The sequence below is a fragment of the Haliaeetus albicilla genome, chromosome Z (assembly GCF_947461875.1).
Source record: "Haliaeetus albicilla chromosome Z, bHalAlb1.1, whole genome shotgun sequence".
In the NCBI taxonomy this organism is placed as follows: Eukaryota; Metazoa; Chordata; class Aves; order Accipitriformes; family Accipitridae; genus Haliaeetus; species Haliaeetus albicilla.
Genome location: NC_091516.1, coordinates 1,233,219 through 1,254,912, shown reverse-complemented (window position 1 = coordinate 1,254,912; position 21,694 = coordinate 1,233,219). Strand labels below are relative to the sequence as shown.

Genomic DNA, 21,694 nt, shown 5'->3' with positions numbered 1-21,694 from the left:
ACCGAGCACACAGGCAGGTGGGGGACCCCCCGGGGCCACACACCCCTGGCAGGAACTGCTTCCCGCTGCTCTCCTCCGGCGTCCTGGGCCTCCGGGGGCCATCACAACAGAGCACGCCTGGCCCTGGGGCGGCCCACAGGGACGGTGCAGCGGCTTGCCGGGCCACAGGACCCCCCGGAGAGGCACCGCAGCCCCGGCCCAGAGAAGGGCAACCAAGCTGGTGAGGGGCCTGGAGCACAAGTCTTGTGAGGAGCGGCTGAGGGAGCTGGGGCTGTTTAGTCTGGAGAAGAGGAGGCTGAGGGGAGACCTTATCGCTCTCTACAACTGCCTGAAGGGGGGTTGTACTGAGGTGGGTGCTGGTCTCTTCTGTCAAGTTACTAGTGATAGGACGAGAGGAAATGGCCTCAAGTTGTGGCAGGGGAGGTTTAGGTTGGATATGAGGAAAAATTTCTTTACTGAGAGGTTTGTCAGACATTGGAGCAGGCTACCCAGGGAAGTGGTTGAGTCACCATCCCTGGAGGTGTTCAAAAAGCGCCTACACAAGGTACTCCAGAACATGGTTTAGTGGGCATGGCTGATGGTTGGACTCGATGATCCTGAAGGTCCTTTCCAACCTAAATGATTCTATGGTTCTATGATTCTATTCCTCTATGACCTGGCTTTCACAGCCTGCCCGGCCTCGGCAGCTCCTCTCCGGCAACGCTCGACCCCCAAGCGCAAGAGGCGTTGCCTGCCGCCTCCCCCCCGCAGCCCCCCTTTCCGTCAGCCCGACCGGGCGCCGCCGGCGGTCTGGGCCCGGCCGCTCCGCGCCGCCCTGCCCTTCCCCCTCCCGCCGCGGGCGGAAACGGCAATCGGCGCGGTGGAACTGTGTCACGCGCGCAAGGCCTGCCGGGATTTGGCGGGTGGCGAGTTCGCGCTTTCTGGCCGTGTGGGGAGGCGGGCCCCGACCCCCGCCGTCGCCATCGCCGTCGCCGTCGCCATGCCCGCCGCCATGAGCCCCGCGGCGCCCACCGCGCAGGAGGCGCTGGAGATCGCGGGCCGCATCATCGACCGGCAGATCCAGGATGACCGATGCTACCCGGACCTGTCCGAGCTGCTGGCAGTGCCGGCGCCTGGTGAGGAGCACTCGGTGGCACTCTGCCTCCGGCTGTCGTCTCCTCGCCCGCCCCGGTGCCCCGGTCGCACCGCGACCCCCTGCAGGTCGGCCTTGGCCGGCGCTGCCTGGCCGGCCACGCGTGGGGGCCCTCGGCGGGCAGCCAGCCGGGCACGATCCCCGGCCCTTGGCGGCTCCCGCCCTGGCAAGGCCCCGGGGACAGCGGCTGCTGGCCCTGCCTTCCCAGGGACGGCGGCAGGGCTGAGTCTGAGGGCTTCTGAGGCTTCTGGGGGGACGTGGGGGGTGGGCGTGTAGTGCGCGCTTTGGTGAGTGGGTGAAAGTTGTGGATGTGGGATCTCTCCGTGATAGGGGGAGCGCTGCAGGAGGAATGAGCTTGGGCTGGCTCTTTGGCCCTCTATACCTGCAGAAGGTGAAGAAAATGGCACATGTTTTCCATCCTGTCTGCTGGGAAGTCTCTTGCAGAATGCTTATAGGGTCACCGAGTGCCCAGCGCCATCCCTAAGTTACAACCAGCCTGAAAATCACTCTTAAGCCTCTTTGAGCGACTTTGATTTGTCTATAGCTGTACGTCACATGTAGTTAAGATGTAAGGTATATCTCTTCTCAAACATTTGTTTTGTTCTCCTTAAAATACCAGGACAGCATTTCCTACTTCATTGGTGCCCACTGTCTGGCCAAGTGGGCTGTGAAAAGGCACTCTAGAGCTGTAGGTGACCTAATTAACGCATATCCAGGGGTGTCAGGATACAAAGAAAGTATGTTTTCTGCTATGATACAATGTGATGTGCATGGCCAAAGTGTAACTGCCCTAGCAGCATCATGGATACACATCACATCAAATAATGGGTGTGCATGGGTGCTTTCACTTGTTACTGGGAGTACAGATCAGCTTTTCTAGGTGAAGGAATATGCTCCTGGCTTATTCATGTGGCATATTTAAAGTCTGGCGGTATGATGAAGAAAGGGCTGGAGAGTATCACACAAAAAAATGGGGTGGAGAGTCAGCAGGGGTCCAGATGAGTTATTGTAAGAGTTTGTTTGCAGATCTGTTTACTTATGTCTGATTTGAGATTTAGATTTATTGTTTGTGGTCCTGCTCCTACAGAAACGTGTGTTTACACATATGTTGTGGGTATTGGTATTTATATGCTTAAAGTCTCCAGTATCAAGACATTTTTTTCTGTGTAGTCTGAAGGCCTGTGTTATTCATCTAAAGTAAAATGGGAAATGTGATTAGTCTAATTTAGATTTCACAGATTAGGAAACAATCAGGTAAAGATAGAGAGAATGTAAACCTTTTTTTGTAGATTTCTCATTCTTTAGAAGAAGTTTAATCTTTTTTGTTGTTCTTGCTTGCAGGTAGCCCTACTGTTTCTGGTATGTCAGATATGGATTATCCTTTGCAAGGACCAGGTTTGCTGACAATACCTAATCTTCCGGAGATCAGCTCAGTCCGCAGAGTCCCACTTCCCCCGGAGCTAGTGGAGCAGTTTGGACGTATCCTTACAAAAAATAATGTGCTAGGTTGTGTAGGTAATAATATCAGAAACAAACTTTTTTCTCCCATAATCTTTTTCACGATCTTTCTGTCAGACTCCCAGTAATGAACTTTGATATTGTTCATGTTCCCTTCATAACACTCCAAGTGGTAGCAAGGTCCATTTGTGCACACTTGCTGGTGGAATTAGTTTCTGTATGAAGAACTTTGAAGGTTTATGATACACAGTTTGTGTACTGCTGCATATAAAGTAACATTATTTTTTTTAGATGCTTCAAAAGGGATTTTGCCTTTGCTAGCTGAAGTGCTTTTAGTCCTTACATCAGCAGTGCTTCAGATATGCAGTGCAATTGTATGATGGGAGTATTTCCAGAAATTAGCAGAGCTTGGCTGACCATTGACAGTGACATCTTTATGTGGAACTATGAAGATGGGTATGTAGAAAACACATTCCTGATGATTGGTATTATACTGGAACTATTATTGGTAGCACAGAGGTGTGCTATTCAGTTTAACTTACTTTGATTCCTTTTAGGTTTTACTAAAATTTTTGGATAATAAGTGTTTAAGCATTTTTAAGAGTTAGTAATGTTGCTGCCAAATCATCTAGAGATGAAAGAAAGGACGATGCATTTGGTTAGTGTTAGACATAGCTGATACACTAAAGTCATTGCTGCATTTATGCTAGGGCTTTGCTTATGCCAAAAAAGAAAAAAATTATACTAATTGCCTAACTTTTCTAAGTAGATTTAGTAAGTACTCTGATTCATGTACAGTGGCCAATCATTCCCACAATAATACAGCATTAGTACTTTGAAGTATTGTAATTGAAGCTCTCCTGCCTAGCTTATTTTAAGGATGCATAGAACTGAAAATGATTTTATTATATTTTCAAATGGCAGCAATATGTTTATAATTTGCAGTCTTGCTCTTTTATTTGCCTATTCATTAATTATTTTAGTAAGAATTGCTTTGTACATATTGTTGCATTTCTTAAGAAGATTAAAGTTCAGATTGTGGCTCTTATAGCTCCTATCCATACATTTACATTGTGTCACAGTACATTAAATACATTCCCCTAATAAAACAACACTTCATGGTGTTAATCATAAGGTGCTGGGGAGCAGGTTGGGAATTCTTGCTTTAGATAATTTTCATGGGGAAAAAAAAATCATGTAAGTTCCTCCCTCTTTGTGTTAATCAGCATTACATATGCTGCATCGTGTAATTCAGAATAGACTGTTTGAGTTAACAAAATCCAAAAATATAAAATACTGCAGTTAGGTTTCAGGTTTGAAACTCAGCTATAGGGGCTTCAAGCAGGTCAAATGATTGCGAATAAAGTTTTGCTGTGAAACTTCTCTGTCATTCCATTCTTCTGGACCTGCTTTCACCCAGAGCAAAAGATGTAGATGGCTTCAGAGTGTTACAATAAGTATTATAATTTTTAAATATACAGATTCTGATTTTATTTACTTTGTTGTTATGTGATCCTACGTGACAAGTTTTATGCAGGTTTTGGGTTTTTTTTCTTGTTGACAGGGGAGATCTGGCTTATTTTGATGGCCTTAGTGAAACTATTCTTGCAGTGGGTCTTGTAAAGCCAAAGGGAGGTAAGAAATATATGACAGTGACTAGAATTAGGCGGTTATTGAGCCTTCTATATGTTTTTTTATATATGTGAAAACCTGTATTTTGTGTATGTGTATATATGTATACACAAGATACATGGGTTTGTTTCGTTTTTAGAAACATGATATTAATTACAAGCCAAAAATAAGTATAGTTTAACAGCATTTACACTGATAAGCTTGCATGTTTTTGCCACATCGTATTCTAACATTTGTGCTGTTTATAAATTTACACATTCAGGTGATAACTTCCATGAGATCCTAGTTTCTAGCCCTCCCAGTTCTTCTTGTAGCTACTGCTTAGGTAACATTGAAGTCAAAGTTGAATTGGCAATAGGTTGAATTTAAAAGAAGCACATTATAAGAAAATGTCATTTTAAAGATCCTGTATTTCATGAACTAGAAGCTGAACTGCTTACTGATCCCCCTTCCTAATTCTAGAGTTTCACAGATCATTAGGTCTTAAATATGACTATTCCCTTTAATCAGTTATGTGTCTTTCCAGTTGATATATTGGATACATCATTGTGATCTGAGAGGCTAGCTGCAAACTAAAATTTTATTTTCTCCCCTTCTTTAGGTATCTTCCAGCCTCATGTACGACACTTACTTGTTCTGGCTACCCCTGTGGATATTGTGATTTTAGGGTTGAGTTGTGCTAATATACAAGCAGGTAATTCTCTCTTCTCCCTTCATTCTCACTTGTGCATTAACAAATACATCTAGCTGCTTTATTAGTAGTCATTTAAAAAATAAGTTAAAAAAAAAGTAAAACAAGACCATGTGCTAAGTGCCTTGCTAATTTTTAAATCATGTTACAGTCAGGGGGAAATAATTTTCATGGGGTTTGCAGTTGCTGGCTTCTGGAGTCCCATAGGAGCATTGAGTTGTATTACTCACCTGTTTAACATAAAAAGAGCTTCTGAAACAGGTACTCCTGTTAATTAAACAGCATGTTGGAGAGGGAGAGAAGAGATGGGCATCAATCTTGGAACTGGTGAATACAGTTCATTAACCTGGTTGACATTTGTATTCCAACCACAGAAACTGAGAACCTGATACCTTTTTTTTATGCTATATGTATTAAAAGAGAAAATGCAGAATTTTTTGCAGAAAGTGAGAGGATTTCAATCTTCTGCTCTCTGTTTAGACTATCTTGATGTGAAAGAGAAAAAAATTGGAGATCTGTGTTTTAGATTTGTGATTTAGAGGAGATGACAATGTATGGAAATGAAAAACACTGCATTTTCTTACTTGGAAACTTATACAGAGAAATTACTTTCAATTTTTTTTAAAACAGCAGATTTCTTACTCTGCAGTTCACTTGGGAGAATAGCTATTCCAGAATGTGTTTAGTAATTAATGAAATTTGCTGTAAATTTTCCTGTTTTCCAGAATGCTTCTTTTCACAGACCTGTAATATTTATTAGAACAACTTTAAAACTGAAGATTTATTTATTTATTTATTTAAGGTACTGGATCGCTCAATGACAGTATGTCTGGTGGAATGCAGCTGCTACCAGATCCTCTCTATTCGCTCCCTACTGACAATACTTACATTCTGGCAATAACATCTACTGATAACGGACGTATCTTTTTGGCTGGAAAAGATGGCTGCTTATATGAAGTAGCATACCAGGTGACTATAGGTTTTACACACAGGCATTTTTCATTGTTTCATTGTTGTGGGATCTAGGCACTAAGAGTTCTAAAACGTGTCAGGTTTGCTGTTGTTTTTCTTGCATAGTTATGTTGCATGTTGAGAAGGGCAACCAAGCTGGTGAGGGGCCTGGAGCACAAGTCTTATGAGGAGCGGCTGAAGGAGCTGGGGTTGTTTAGCCTGGACAAAAGGAGGCTGAGGGGAGACCTTATTGCTCTCTACAACTGCCTGAAAGGAGGTTGTAGTGAGGTGGGTGCTGGTCTGTTCTGTCAGGTGGCTGAAGACAGGACGAGAGGAAATGGCCTCAAGTTGCGGCAAGGGAGGTTTAGATTGGAAATTAGGAAAAATTTCTTTACTGAGAGGGTTGTCAGACATTGGAACAGGCTGCCCAGGGAAGTGGTTGAGTCACCATCCCCGGAGGTGTTCAAAAAGCGCCTACACAAGGTACTCCAGAACATGGTTTAGTGGGCATGGCTGATGGTTGGACTCGATGATCCTGAAGGTCTTTTCCGACCTAAATTGTTCTATGATTCTATGGCTTCTGTCGTGGTTTAACGCCAGCCAGCAGCTAAGCACCACGCAGCTGCTCACTCACCTCCCTCACAGTGGGATGGGGGAGAGAATCAGAAGGGTAAAAGTGAGAAAACTTGTGGGCTGAGATAAAGACAGTTTAATAGGTAAAGCAAAAGCCGCGCACACAAGCAAAGCAAAACAAGGAATTAATTCACTGCTTCCCATCGCAGGCAGCTGTTCAGCCATCTCCAGGAAAGCAGGGCTCCATCACACATAACTGTTACTTGGGAAGAAAAAAAGCCATTACTCTGAACGTCCCCCGCTTCCTTCTTCCCCCAGCTTTATATGCTGAGCATGACATTATATGGTATGGGATATCCCTTTGGTCAGTTGGGGTCAGCTGTCCCGGCTGTATCCCCTCCCAACTTCTTGTGTACCCTCAGCCTACTCACTGGTGGGGTGGTGTGAGAAGCAGAAAAGGCCTTGACTCTGTGTAAGCACTGCTCGGCAGTAACGGAAACATCTTGGCATTACTAGCACTGTTTTCATCACAAATCCAAAACATAGCCCCACACTAGCTACTGTGAAGAAAATTAACTGTATCCCAGCCAAAACCACAACTTTGCACAACAGCTGTGACATCTTAGTGTAGATGCATTTCCTTTAAAGAAGTAGTAATTATATGAGGAATAGCAATGCAGCTCTGGTCAACTTAAAAAATAAATTAAAATTGTGACATCCTGCATCCTTTTTTATGTAAAATTTTCCTTCTAATGATAACCTATTTCTTTCAATTGAATAATACATACTTTTTCAATTAAATCAGTGGTGTGTAGTTAGATTTTTACTTGTTTTCATACTTGTCCTGTTAAGGACTTTTACTACTAGTTTGGTTTTTGTTTTGTTTTTTCTTTCAACGCTGTATTTGTTTTAAATTGTAGGCTGAAGCAGGCTGGTTTAGCCAGCGCTGTAGAAAAATTAATCATTCAAAGAGCGCGCTGTCTTTCCTTATTCCTTCATTGCTACAGTTCACATTCTCAGAGGATGGTACGTATTGATGTTAAAGACTTACCCAATAATGTAATGTAACCTTTTAAATAATACTACCAGGAAGTCAGACCGAAGAGTTTCCTCATTCGGAGCATTTAGTTATTGTCAATGAAACTTGCAGTGGTTGACAGTTACAAAAATCAGCTCACTTGTTTGTGTGTCTAGTTCAGATTATGGATACCAAAGCCTGGAAAGTTTGACATTTATGACTAAAGTTAGTGTTCTGTAGTACAAAATTAATATGTGCTTAGTGGGATCACTGCAAACAGAATCTTTAAGTAAAGAATTTTTCACTGTTCAGTGGAAAATAATTTGAAATTATGATACAATTTGTGGTTCTTTTTTTTTTAGTTTACTAATAATTATGAGAAATTGATTGCTGTTTTAAATCACTTCTGGTAGGAGTCCTGTGTGGCACTCTGCAGTTTTTGTTAACTTACAATTAATTATGTTACAGATATTCTGTCTTAAATTTGTTTTCACCAAATCCAGTGTTGATTTGCTGGTTCTCCCTGTTTTCCCCCCCACCCCCAGATCCTGTAGTTCAAATCGCCATTGACAACTCTCGAAATATCTTACACACCCGCTCAGAAAAAGGAGTGCTGCAAGTATGTGACTTCTTCTAATGACTCTTGGCAATGTTACTAATGTGTATATAACTTCTTAAGTTTTCCTCAGTACCTGGGAATTCTCTGTAGGTATGTCAGGATATTATTGTAGTTTATCTTTTGGTAACAAAGTGTGTGCTGAAGACCTAAAATACTTTCTTCTGAGGAAAGAGTAGCCTTTTGATCTTCCCCTCAATTATATGGAAACATGAGGATGAAATAAAAATAGACTTTGAGTTGCTGCTTGATAGGTGAGGCTGTATTAATCATTCAGCTGTAAATCACTAAGTTGTATTATTGAATTGCAGGTTTACGATTTGGGACAAGATGGTCAGGGAATGACCAGGGTTACTTCTCTTTCACAAAATGCTATAGTTTCTGCTGCTGGGAGCATTGCCAGGTATATTTATGATAATTGTAATGTAAGAGGTTTTCTTTAAGGCCTATAGTTTCATCCTGTATTTTTGAAGAACGTTGTTTGCTTATTTCTTTGGATTGAGAGTGTATGGGATTTTTTTGCTTTGTTTTTTAGAACAATAGATCGCTCTGTATTTAAGCCTATTGTTCAGATAGCAGTGATTGAAAATTCTGAATCCATAGACTGCCAACTACTAGCAATCACACATGCAGGTGAGAAAGCAATAGCAATTCCTCCCCTTTTAAACTGACAAATGGCATCTGCACAGTTTAGCAAAATTGTGACCTTTTTTTATCTTTTGTTCAGGTGTCCGACTGTATTTTAGTACTTCACAATTTAAGCATCCAACAGCTCGTCCCTCCACGTTAACCTTGGTTCATGTCCGTTTGCCACCTGGATTTTCAGCTTCTTCTAATGTGGAGAAGCCCACAAAGGTTCACAGAGCTCTGTATAGCAAAGGTAAGCAGTGGAACACAGCTCAGAGATTTTATTTTAGGCCCATATTTGTTCATACCTTTCAGAGGAGATGGCAAATGAGGTTAAAAGTGACCTTCTGAAGAACCCTATGACATACAAACTCAGGAGATACTATTTGCTGTTCAGATTGCATGATTAGGACTTAAAGATTGATTTTTACTGCATAAGGAATGAGTTAATGAATTTGCAGCTAATGCATGATTATTGCTTCTAATACAAACTTAATATCGCTGTTCTTGCTAGGGGTCCTGCTGATGGCAGCTTCAGAAAATGAGGATAATGACATCCTGTGGTGTATCAATCACGATTCTTTCCCTTTTCAAAAGCCAATGATGGAAACACAGGTACTAAAGCAACTTTTTATACAATTTTGGTGGAATCTAGAGAAGTTTTCCTTTCTGATAACAGGTACTTGAATAATACTATCTGCAAATGGGTAGCTCACATAAAACTTCCATGAGGAGCTTGGAAATGCTTACCAAGCTACTAATCTATATGCTTCAAAAAAAAAAAAAATAGTAGGCAGTTTTGTCTGTCAGTGAATGGGGACTGATCTCTCAGTAGGAATTCCTAGTTCAGCCATACTTCTAGCTTGATGCATGCTATATATCAAAAGCAATTGCCTTGACTTTTAAGAACTTGACTTCTAATTAACATATTTGAAAAAGTTGTCTAGCATGCTGCATATTGTGCACAAGCACAGGAAGACATGGTCCACAGTCCCTAGTGGTGTTTTTTGATGAGGATAAAATTTGGCAAAGATTGTTTTAAATATAGGTGCTAGAGACTTTGGGTTTCTTTTTAAACTGATATGCAACGTCTTCATTAAATTTCAGACATAATTAATCTCTTCATTATTTCATGGGGTTTTTTCTGATTTCCTTTTTCCTAATTGTTACATAAGTGGGTTTGTAAGAGGAGTTTGGAGTGGGTTAGTTGCCTTGTGCATCAGTTCAGGGAGAACATTCCAGGTATTCCATCTCTGAAGGAAGTCAGAAGTCTGCTGAAGTAGAGGAGTGACATGTCAAAAACAGTATTATTGGAGGAGCAGTGGTAAAGTTGAAGTAAATGGAGAGACTGTATAAGTTAAAAGTTTCAAAGTAAGGTTTTGATTTATCTGCTGGTTTAATAACTTACAAAGGAGCTTTATAATTTCTCCAGATCCCTTGCCTGCAAAAACTTACACATAAATATCCTAAGTGCTGACCTCTCTCTTTTTTTCCAAGGCATTTGACAGTAACAGACAGCTAGGTTTCCCAAACAAAACTGCAGTCTGTTCTTGAGCAGCAGTTCCCTTGTCAGCATACATAGTTTTCTGGAATGTCTTCATTACCGTATGTCTCTTGAGTTGCATTTGAAGTACTGTGGCCAACTGTGAAAGTCTTTTAAACCTTTATCATTCAGTTGCCACATTTTTTGATTCTTTAAGAAATTATGTAAATTCATGATACCTTTGGTAGTTTGTTCTGATATGGTTAGCAGATTGTTGCTGTTTATATTGTAGCAGCATTAAAGGATCCCACTTTGCAAGTTGTTTTACATTTAAATACAAAACACTATCCCTGTCCCCCAAAAGCAACAGTATATACAGAGCTGCAAATTTGGTGGTAACCTTCTGTTAGACAATACAAGAACTTGCTTATTTTCTTTGGGTTTTCTTGTGTCAAGAATAGATTTTGATCTGTGTAGTTTTAAATGGTAAATAATAAAATACCATCATGGATGTACAAAATCCATGTCTGTTACCAAAATTTGGATAATATCTATCTGTTGTTCAGATGACTACCCGTGTTGATGGACATTCCTGGGCTCTTTCTGCTATTGATGAATTTAAAGTTCAGAAGATTGTAACACCGCTAAATAAAGACATTATTCCAATAACTGATTCACCTGTTGTTGTGCAGCAACACATGCTGCCACCTAAGAAGTTTGTTCTCCTCTCAGCCCAGGTGAGTATTAGTTTCCTTAATATAGGCAATCAGGACACTAAGTATAAAGTTGGCAGACTGATCTAAACCTGTCTATGTTTATTAATTTTGGATATGTTTTATGGATTATATTCTGAACATAAAAAGGAATAAGGAAGAAGGTTGCTGAAACCATCCTTACCTATTTTAAATTTACTCAAAGCTATTGGGCCAGCTTTTCTTTTACAGTGTATTAATAGTTTTTGTTGGTTTCTGGAGACCCTTGTAGGTACAGATCATCTGAGAAGTTCTCTTAACCTTGGTTACACTCATGTATTAATAGTTTTTGTTGGTTTCTGGAGACCCTTGTAGGTACAGATCATCTGAGAAGTTCTCTTAACCTTGGTTACACTCATGATTATATGAAATTGAAACAGACACCAGCTGCCCAAAAAATATAGTTTGAGTCAATATTCTTGGCAATTGAAATTTGAATAAATAATGTCTTCTTTGTCATAGAAGTCATCTCAAAAGGGTTTTTTGAAAGGGTTTTAAAAACAAAACCCACAAAAAGAAAAAAGAAACTAACTTCCCTACTTCTGTTTTCTGGTTACATATAGCAATGTTTTAGGGCACTTAATGTCTTAAACAAAAAAAAAAAAATTCAATCATTAATGTCTTGCAACCTTTAGACTCAACCTGCATTTGTTTAATGGCAGCTGTTTTGTTAAAGGCACTAATTGGACCCTCTTCAGTAGTTAGTATGGATGCAGGCAAGATGATTTGAGTGTAGAGTCTTACCATGCTCTTGATCCTGAATTCAAGCTTTTTTTTCCAGGCAGTTTTGAGGATTTGCAAGATACATAAAGCCTTTCTTTTCTGTATATACTTGCTATATGTTTGTATTGTATGCTTCATGTTAGGCTAAGAACAGCAAAATTAACTCAGTTCATGGAGAATTTATAGCCATTGCAGTATTTTTCTTGCCTTTCCTAGACTCACTAGAGAATTTTCCGCATGTGAATGGGAACTGGGCTTTAGGCACCATTCATGTTATACTTTGATCAATAGTGCGACGAAGGAAAATTCAGAATGCTAAAGATAAGCATTGTGGGGAGAGGGTGTTGGGATGGCCAGAGGAAAGACAACTTTATTCTAACTTAGTTTGGGTTACTTTTAGGGGAGTTTTATGTTTCATAAACTCAGACCTGTCGATCAGCTGCGGCATCTGCTTGTCAGCAATATAGGTGGAGATGGAGAAGAGATTGAAAGATTTTTCAAGTTGCATCAGGTAAGAACTTTTGACCTGTTAAGAAAAGTGGAAGATTTATAACATTTATGTAAATCTTATTACTTTCTTTAACATCTTTTTGTTGTTGCTTTAAACTTCTAGTTAACATTTCATTTATCAGTTAAAGTATTAGCTTTTCCTGCTGTATTGTGTACATAAAACAAGACTGTATAATGAGAAACAACTTCTCATTTTATGATATCTAAAAATGGAAGTGTAATCACTTTCCCTGAAATTCTCATGTGTCTTGTACGCAGAAGTATAATGCAGTTCTTAGTTTTGGAAGGAGGTTCATCTAAGAGCAGGGGAGGAAGAGTTTCTAAAAAACTTTAATTCCTACCACTACAAGAGATTTTTACATTTTTAAGGCTATTAGAAATGTGGATAATTGCTCTGGTTTTTTTGTTTAAGGTAAATAACAAGCAGGAACGAAGCTATTGTGGATTACAATTTTAATTTGACTAGTACTGATTAGTATCTGTAGTGAATGTTCACTCTATTCTGTTGTGCTTTGATAGGACGTCTTAAGTGATATTTTAACATGCCATTAGAATATGCAAACCATTATTTATATAGATTTTTTCTTCAAACACAATCTTAATTTACGTTTCTGTAGAAATTGCATGAATCTTAGTCATAATTAGGTGACAGACGTGGAGATTGTCTCCTGCCAGTAATTGTACTGAGTTTGCAAAAACTGTGTATAACAAAAACTTACCTGCTACAGTGGGATGCCTCACCATGATTCACTTCCTGTCTATAATCGGGAAGAGCTGATTTCCTTGCCTTCTAAATAAAACCATGCAAAAAGTAGTTACTGTTTAGTTATTGAGCAATATAACCTTTATACGTTTCTTATCAATGTGATACAAGCTGCCACACTAATAGTGTAATATGCTCTAGGAGGATCAGGCCTGTGCCACTTGCCTTATCTTGGCCTGTTCTAATGCTGCATGTGATAGAGAAGTATCTGCCTGGGCTACTCGAGCATTCTTCAGGTAAGTTTCAGTTCTGTAGGCTGTTCTGAATATTATGCTCAGGATCACTACAGGCATTAAATAATTGTACAGGCTCTTTTACCTGCTGCCTGAGCAAGCATTGTTTTAAAATGAGTGTAGGCTATTAAAATCTGGTAAAATATGCTTTTGCACTAATTTTGGGCTCATCAACAAAGGAAGCTTCCTGTAATGGTGATTTCTGGTTCGTTCCCCTTTTGGATGCTTCTATTCCACATGTAGAGGAGGCTATTGAAAATGTAGTTGAATCTGCTTGAAATGCCCTTATCTGTGCTTCACAGTATCCCAGTTCATTGAAGTGTAGTGTATAGTAATATCTTTAAAGACACCAACTCAGACAGCTGGAAAAAGAACAGACAAAATTTTTAATTTTTGTGGAGTTTTTGGGTTTGGGTTTTTTTTGTTTTGGTTTGGTCTGGGTTTTTTTTTTTCTTAATGTATTGTAGTTATGTATGCTGTTCACCATTGTGCCAAGGAAATTTATATTCAAATAGACTTACCCTGTTCAGGGCCTGATGGCTCTTGGTCATAGACGTTGATTTTTATTTTTGGAGGGGAGGGGATTGTTTGGTTTGGTTTGGGTTTTTTCCACTGCAAATTGAGTGAGGAAGTACGGGCTTCTACTCTGGAGGATTAATTTGTCATCTATGTATCTTAAGGACTGCATATCCTTGGTATGGTGCGGATACATATATTTTCATTAGCTGCATTAAACAGGTTGGTGTATTGTGAGTCTCTTGGCTGTCCTCACAGGGCATGTAGCCTGGAGGAAGAAAGGGTTTTGCTAAGATACAGCTGTTGAAAGTGATGATAAAATGTGCAGCTTTGACTGTGTGTTTGTGCTAGAGTTCAAGTGTTATGCTCCCAAAAGCTTGCTTGTTCTTTTCCAAAACTTGTGCAGGTGTTAGATCAAGTCAGCTATTCTGAGTAGGCTGTGAATAGCTGCTTTTTGTTAAACTCAATTACATTACAAGATCTGAGAGAAAATGTGGATGATAACTCTGGAGAGATAGGAGTTAGCAAGGGAAGATGTAAGAAAGTGCTCCTGTAGAGATACAGGAGAGAGATGGATAGAAATTACTTGTGGACAATAGAAGGATAAGCACAGGTCATCTCAACTGTGTCCTCCCTTCCACTTTCCTGTAGAGGCAAACCTTAAAAAGATACTAAAGCATAAGCCTGATTTTGAGAATTGGTAAATTTGTCTTCAAAGTCAGGTCATATGATATCACCACAGAACTTAAAACATCCACCAAAAAAAAAATTTTAGTTGTTCATCTAACTTACTTTGCAATTGCATGTGTTAATGCTTTTCATATAACACGTATTCAGTTAGTTTTCTTTTCTTCTGCCGAAAGTATCATACAGTCACAAATATTTCTGAAAAATTATGCTTTTTTTTTTATTCCCCACTTTAAAAGAACATCAAAATTTCTGTTAATTCTCAAAGACATGCAAATTAAATGGGACTGTATATGAAATGTGAGGAATTTTTGTCTTTCCATGTAAACTTTAGGTATGGTGGTGAAGCACAAATGAGATTTCCGTCAGCTCTGCCTCCTCCAAGCAATGTTGGACCTATTTTGGGTTCTCCTGTTCCTGCCGGTAAGTAGCAAGCATTTCATGGTTTTGGACAGGCTTTTTTTCCTTAAATATGTTGTATTTTGTCTTCTCACAAGTACCTGTGTTCTTTTTGTCTGAAATAGTCCTTGATTTTCCACTCACTGGCTAATTAATTGCAGAGTTTTTTCCATTTCTCTTGAGTGATTTTTGGATTTAGTGAGAGGGTGACGTGACCTCAAACTATGTCTGGGTGTTGCATATAATCTGTTAAGACTATGTGAAGAAGGTATACATTTGTTGCTGCCAGAGGCACTTCAGCAGCCAGAGAACAATTTATCAATACTATAGTTCAAACTTTACAAAGATTAGTTGGTTGTTGTGTGGCTATAGCAGAGTATCTTCTTATAGTGTCATTGTCATACCTCTGCAGATATGCTTATGAGAAGAAAAGTTTTGATCAAGAAATGGATTAGGTGTTTGGAGTGATTCTCGCTGTAAAAGCTCTAGCTTCAACACTGGGTTTCTGCTTAGGTTGTCAGTGCCACCTACAAATGAGAATAGTGCCTATTCTTTTTCCTCAGAACTTGATGTTTATTGGAGTGAAGGCCTTTCTGCATTACTCGAATTCACTTAAATTTCTACAGTTGCTTCAGGAAGTTGTCCCTTAACATGTATTACTCAACTCCAGATCTTAAGGGTTTTTAAAAAAGAACTTCATAATCATGAATTTGGAACTCTGGTTGAATTACTGAATTTAATTAATTAATTTATTTATCAGTAACTTGTTAATTTCCAAGATCCTTTACCCTTATCTGACATGTGGCATTCAATCTTGCACATCAGACTTGGAAAAAACTTGATTGTCTGGAATGCAATAAAAGTCCATTTCAGTACCATTTTTGACATATATCCAAATTCCTAAGTATTGGAGAAAGGTGTGCTGAACTGGGATGAAGTTTTGGAAAAACAGTTGACTGTCTTTTTCAGAATTCTTAACTAGTACTAAACCATTATGAAGAGTACCTATTTTTAATGCATCAGTGGCATCACTTTTCAAGCTTGATGGTGTGTAACAGTAGCAATGTGGGCAGGAGCTGAGGCAAGACTTAAGAATGGAAAATTAAATCTGAGTTGGAGAAGACAGCAGCTATGGGGAGGACAGGTGCTAGAAGCAGACTGAAAATGAAAGTAAGGTGTGGAGGAAATAACAGGAAGCTCTGTCATCAATAACGTGTCTCCTTTTAGAAGTAAATATATTTTTCCCAAGTCTGAATGTTTGGATATTGTTATCATTTGCTGTGTATATGCCTCTTTGAAACCTAGTATCAAAGCACGTGTTTCCATTTTGCTTCAGTGACAGGTCCAGGTGGAAGATGGCACCATTCTTCTGCTACTACTTACTCCGTTTGCTCAAAGGGTAGAGAACTGTCATGTGAAATTAAGATTCTGATATTGTGGATGTCCCACATGGTGGGTCAGGCAGTGCTGACAGAAATTGATTAAAACACCTTGAAATTTTGCATGTGAAACTACATTGCAATAATGTTATCATTAAAAAGCCGGGCACCTTTAACGTAGTTCCCGCTTTTTCTCACTGTTTAAAGTCTAGTCATGCATTCGCATGCTGCTTTTCTGTAAGTTTGTGCTTTGCTTGGCACACAGGTGAATGTGCTCTGAGAATGCATTGGCACTGTTTAGTGAAAGACTTTGTTATCCTTTGTGCTGTTGTTTGTTGCCAAGTTGAGAGAACTATAGTGAATACGGCAAGAAGGACTGATTCTTTGATAAAAGCCGAATTTTCAGAGTGCCAGTTTTCTTGCCCTTTCTGTGATATATCATCCCACATTCTGAAGGTACATGGACATTTTTGTAGATGACCACATGTGTTCCTTATATTTTGGGCTCTTAAGTTAGGTATTCAGACTTAATTTGCAGAAGAGTTGAGTATTCACAGCTGAATCTGAGGCCATGGACAGTCTCAAACTGAACATTCCAAGTTAACGGTGTTGCTGTAGTGTTTGTCCAACAAACATGTAAAAAATGCCTCATGTAAAAATGAAGAGTAACAATACCAGTTTCTTTCAGTTGAGTGCTTCAAAGGTAAAATTGATATTCTTTGAAAACATGTAAATGACTGAAAGTGAGTGCTTTGAGAATAGGTGCCCGTATCAGGAATGGGAGCAGTCAGAAGGTGAAGAACAAGAAAAGGTATGCAGACAGTATTATATCCAATGCAGGGAACAGATGGTGTGCAATAAATAACACGTGAGTGCTGGGGAAAAAAAATGCTTAATAACAGCACTTGAAAGAAGTGTATCCATTTGGCTCACTGACAGAGTGTTGTTTTGATAAGAAATGAGTGCAATTTGGTATTTAACTGTAAATAAAAGCTGTTGGAATGGTTCTAACTTAAAGTACTTGATTTAACAACTTTGCTGCTTTTGCACAGGGATTTTATGGGTTATATTTTGGTTTGGGTTTTTTTATTTGTTTAATTGTTTTTAACAAACTTACCTTTATTTCTTTTCCCTTTTAGGTTCCCCCTTGACTGTTGATAGTCCATATCCTAATCTTAGCTTTTTGACAACACCTGGGCAGGGTAATGCCTTCTTTTCCCTTGCTGGAGAAAGGGGAGAATTTTTTTTTTTTTTTACTAGGCTTTTTTATTTGCATTCAAATGAGTAATATTTACCTACTTTTACCCTAGGTTTACAACCTCCTAGTATGACAACTTCCCTGTTTCCTTCTGGGAATTCCATATCTCACCCTGGTACATCCATTAGTGGAATGATGGGTCCTGAGATAGTATTTTCTGGAAGACACAATGGCATCTGCATATACTTTGCTCGGATTATAGGGTGAGTGTTTGTGTAAAAGGAGATTCTGTCACTCAATTTGTTTCATAGTTTTTCTTTGCCCTAATGATTGTATGTGGTGAATTGTATCTTAATAGCATTTAAATATGCAATCAGTAAAGTGCATTTTTATGTTCTGTTTATGAAGTACCCATTGATATAATACATTCTTTTTACAGCTCTATTAATAATACATTCAGTGAATGGCTAGGACAGGAAAGTTGCTTAGACATTGATCCTGCAATCAAGTTTATATGCACAACTCTAAAAACTGCAGTTTTATTTTTCAAACCTATGAGCTGTATGTTTCAAACTCCTACTAAAGGGTGAAACAGAAATGCAGAAGGACTCACAGGATCAAAGTCCTGGCTTGAAGTCTTTTCTGTTAAGAAGCTTTAAACAGAGTGCTCAAATCAGGGCAATGAAGCAAGACTAAAGAGCATTCAGTTACTTGGATGTTGAGTCCTGTGTTACTAAACACTCCAAGCAAGAACAGAACTCTTCATATGTTGGTCATCTCTGCATGCTGGTTGGGAAAGAAATTTTTGTTACGACACTTGTTTGCATACACTATATTTCCAGAGAATAATATTGACCTATATTTAAAGTATTTGAGAGTGTCAAACTTCATTTGATTAAAGTTCTAAAATTTGAAATTTTGTTCATTATCTATATCTGTACCATTCAGAAATGTATAATGGTAACTTTTTTTGAGTGTTTAATTTTCATCCACATTAAATCCTTATTTTAGACCTTGAAGTGAAAAGCATTACCATTTCTTTCTTAAAAAATGATACGTAGAAGACTTGCAAAAATACTTGCTTAAATTACTTGGCTTTTAACACAGTACTGTTTTGTGTTGCAGAAATATTTGGGATGGCAGTATAGTTGTGGAGAGAGTTTTCAAAAGTGGCAATCGAGAAGTTGTTGCAGTAAGTAAAAGAATATTTTTTATTTTTAGAAGTTCCTTATAGTATATATTTTAAGCCCTGTTATAATTCTCTTCCCAATTATAAGCAGATAAGGAAAAAAATGTTGTTGTCAATTTGAATGTTTTCTTAAGTGCTGTGCTCTTAACTGAGAAGTAATTGTAGGTTTTAAATCTTTTTAAGCTACTATTTTGAAAGTTACTTTTTAAGAAACCTAACTGTAATTTGATCTCAGTTGTTAATTGGCAATGGCCAGTTTTCTCTGTGTTTAGTGATTGCACTTCCTTCATTTCTGCCTACCCCCTCCAGACAAAGCCTAAAAATAAAATGCTTTAGTGGGTTAAGGGTAAACATTGCAGTTATGTAAGGACATAAAAAAATTTCCAGCATCTTCTTGGTGTTTCACTTTTTGTCCATGATCAAAATAGCAAAATGTTTTCTGACTGTGGATGTTAATAGAATCCTAAAATAAGTCATTTCAGCAATGCAGATTAACTGCTATATGACCTTTCCTCTTCCAGTTAAGATAACTGGGAGACTCTGGAAGACCTTAGCAGTTACACTCTGTGTCTTAGCAATGCTCAATCATTGTTTTATTTCAGAGTTGGAAATAGTAAAACACAGCTGATTTGGTTATCAGAGGGGCAATGAAAGTAACATCTTGAATACCGTATGTCTTCGGAGGACTACTGCCTCTTCACACGCATGCCTCTCCTCAACAGCTGTGGTGCAATAATGTTGTGTTATAGTGATAGCATTACTCTTATGCTATTTATTTATGTATTTATGTACCCTCTTTGCATTTGTCTTTTTAGTGGCTTTAGTTCAAAACTGCAAATTTTTTTTTTTTTAAAGTTTGGAAACTAAGCTTTCTGTAAAGAAGTCTGCTTTCTTTTGCAGGTAGAAAGCAGTGTTCCATCACATGTGCTGGAATGTGTACTACAAGAACTAAAAGGTTTACAAGAATTTCTGGATAGAAATTCACAGTTTGCTACAGTAGGAGCCCTTGGAAACCCAAGGTATTATTCATTGTGTTAAATTTACTAATGGTATTAACTGTCCAGCTCTTGAAAAACTACACCAGTATTTCTGTTGAGTTGAAGTGTATGTATGGTCTCCAGCTTCAACTATTCAGATGCTAAAAATCAGTTGTTAGATTTCATCTTTAAAAGATTCAGTATTTGTAATCATATTAGCATCTCTTTATTTTGGAATTGCAGTTTCAGCACACCAGCCAATCTGCAACAGAGGCTCCTGGGTTTCATGCGGCCTGATGGTGGAAGTTCTCAGCAAGTCCAGCAAGAGCTCCAGAGGAAATACCATGGTACGTAATTACTTTTTAACAGGAAGTACCAGGGAATGGTGCGTTTCTGTGTTGCCTTTCTCACTTCTCTTGTTAAAACCTCTGAATAAAAATGCCTTTTTTCTATACAAATTTGACATTAATCAATATGCTATAATTGGTTATAAGTTCTTTAGAAAAAGGACTAGTTTGGAAACCAACTTTGCTAGCACCTTGCTTTTGCTTCCATACCATATCATACTGTTTCATCAGGAGCAGAGCTTCTGCAGTGATGTTAATGTGAAAAAATCATTTACATATGACTGTACTAGAGATGAAGTATATAACCAGAATGAAAACTCAACTCTAGACAGAGAAACATTCCCGCCTTTAGGTTGACTGTGGCAAGAGACTTTGTTACACGCTGCAGATGTTACCTTTCAGTTTGATATTGAAAGCTATAATATTGCAACTAACTAAAGCAGTCCACAAAGGAGGATCTCTCTCTGGGAAGGAAATCTGGGTTTCAGCACAGTAACATCTAGTGGTCTTGAGCCACTGCAAAACACAAATTGTATCTCTCAATTTATTAAGCTAAAATAAAAGTGCTTGAACTTTAAAGCACTTTTAAACTTAATAACAGAATCTAATTTCAATTCTGTGTAGATACATGTCCTCTTTATCCTATTTTTCCCATTCAGATAGTCTTGAAACACAAAACTAGAGGTTTCTTTGCACACTAACCTGTCTTCTTTTTTTTATTCCTAAAGTTCTCCATGTTCCATAAGGTTATTTTATCTCCTCATTACAATACTTGGTAGCTGCACACCCATTTGTATTTTCAGGATAGCAATAGTTAAGCAATTCGTTTGTGAGACAAGTATGTTGTTCTATTACAAAGAAATACCGTAATACAAAGAAATACTGTAATGCAAATTGCCAAAGTTACAGTCACTGAAACGTCTACAAAACTTTGTTTAGAAACAAGAGGCTTGTCACACACCCCATTTGAACTCATGTCCTCCTATAGTGTAGCTTTTGCCCAGCACTTGCAGGCAGGTTGGAAAGTGTTGCTGATGTGTATACAGAATTGAAGATGGTTGCGGTCTATGTGAGTATAATCCTGGGTTTTAGTTTCTACTACTTTTTCTGTACTGCTCACTTTTTATACTGTGAGTAAATTTTTTTTAAAAAGTCATTATGTGGAATTTGGTAGACGTTTAATAATTTTATTTTTCATTTTTATGCATTCCAAAGTCCATAAACACTTCTGGATTGCTAAATGACACAATATAATTACTACTGCCTCATTTCTGAACTGTAAGCACTCAAAAGTAAAGACCTAAATTGTTGCAATTATGTTCCACCCATATAATAAGTATGTCCATATTATTCTTTCAGTGAATATAATACATCTTATGAGATTTAAATGTTACTGGTTTACAGAGTTGCTGTTCCTTTAAAGATAGTGTAGACAGTGTTGACCAAAGTTGTAACTGTAATTGTTCTTTCTAAAAGCATACACAGGTAATCAAACAAAAAGGGAATATGTATGGTTTTATTTTTATTTTGTTTATGTTCATCATAAATACCTTTATAATAACTATTTATGAAAAAAACAAGCAAAAATATAAGACTGAGAGGTAAATCCAGTGCACTTACATGAAGCCATACTACTTCTCAGAAAGGAATCCTCCATTGTTGCATAGTTTGAAATAAATGTTAACAGATGGTATTTGCTTTGGGGAAACGTTAACATGATACTTTTCCTCCAAAGGTCAGACAGCATTAATCAAGAATGGAAGAGAAAAAAAAATTAGAAATTTAAGGAGATTGTTATTGTAAAAACTCAAAAATTTACATGCTAATTTGAAACATCTAG

The 21,694-nt window shown here is 38.4% G+C and overlaps 1 protein-coding gene across 4 annotated transcripts in view; it reads left to right on the top strand.

Annotated features, from left to right (window-relative positions):
* Positions 1-888: 888 nt before the first annotated feature.
* The window catches only part of NUP155 (nucleoporin 155), a 32,513-nt gene continuing 11,707 nt past the window's right edge, over positions 889-21,694 (top strand). Inside the window, exons 1-22 of one of the 4 annotated variants that reach the window (XR_011323098.1) lie at positions 889-1,115; positions 2,474-2,611; positions 2,950-3,046; positions 4,155-4,225; positions 4,824-4,916; positions 5,716-5,882; positions 7,358-7,463; positions 8,001-8,074; positions 8,383-8,474; positions 8,607-8,704; positions 8,799-8,951; positions 9,213-9,313; positions 10,748-10,918; positions 12,057-12,167; positions 13,071-13,165; positions 14,700-14,788; positions 16,101-16,163; positions 17,283-17,345; positions 17,454-17,604; positions 18,467-18,533; positions 19,431-19,549; positions 19,751-19,854. Coding sequence is in view for 3 of the 4 variants with exons in the window: in XM_069775768.1 (XP_069631869.1) it covers positions 980-1,115; positions 2,474-2,611; positions 2,950-3,046; positions 4,155-4,225; positions 4,824-4,916; positions 5,716-5,882; positions 7,358-7,463; positions 8,001-8,074; positions 8,383-8,474; positions 8,607-8,704; positions 8,799-8,951; positions 9,213-9,313; positions 10,748-10,918; positions 12,057-12,167; positions 13,071-13,165; positions 14,700-14,788; positions 16,101-16,163; positions 17,283-17,345; positions 17,454-17,604; positions 18,467-18,533; positions 19,431-19,549; positions 19,751-19,854 (2,359 nt within the window). In the remaining variant the exon portion in view is untranslated. The remainder of the gene's footprint in view (positions 1,116-2,473; positions 2,612-2,949; positions 3,047-4,154; positions 4,226-4,823; positions 4,917-5,715; positions 5,883-7,357; positions 7,464-8,000; positions 8,075-8,382; positions 8,475-8,606; positions 8,705-8,798; positions 8,952-9,212; positions 9,314-10,747; positions 10,919-12,056; positions 12,168-13,070; positions 13,166-14,699; positions 14,789-16,100; positions 16,164-17,282; positions 17,346-17,453; positions 17,605-18,466; positions 18,534-19,430; positions 19,550-19,750; positions 19,855-21,694) is intronic. The other 3 variants (XM_069775768.1, XM_069775769.1, XM_069775771.1) reach the window with 3 other exon arrangements.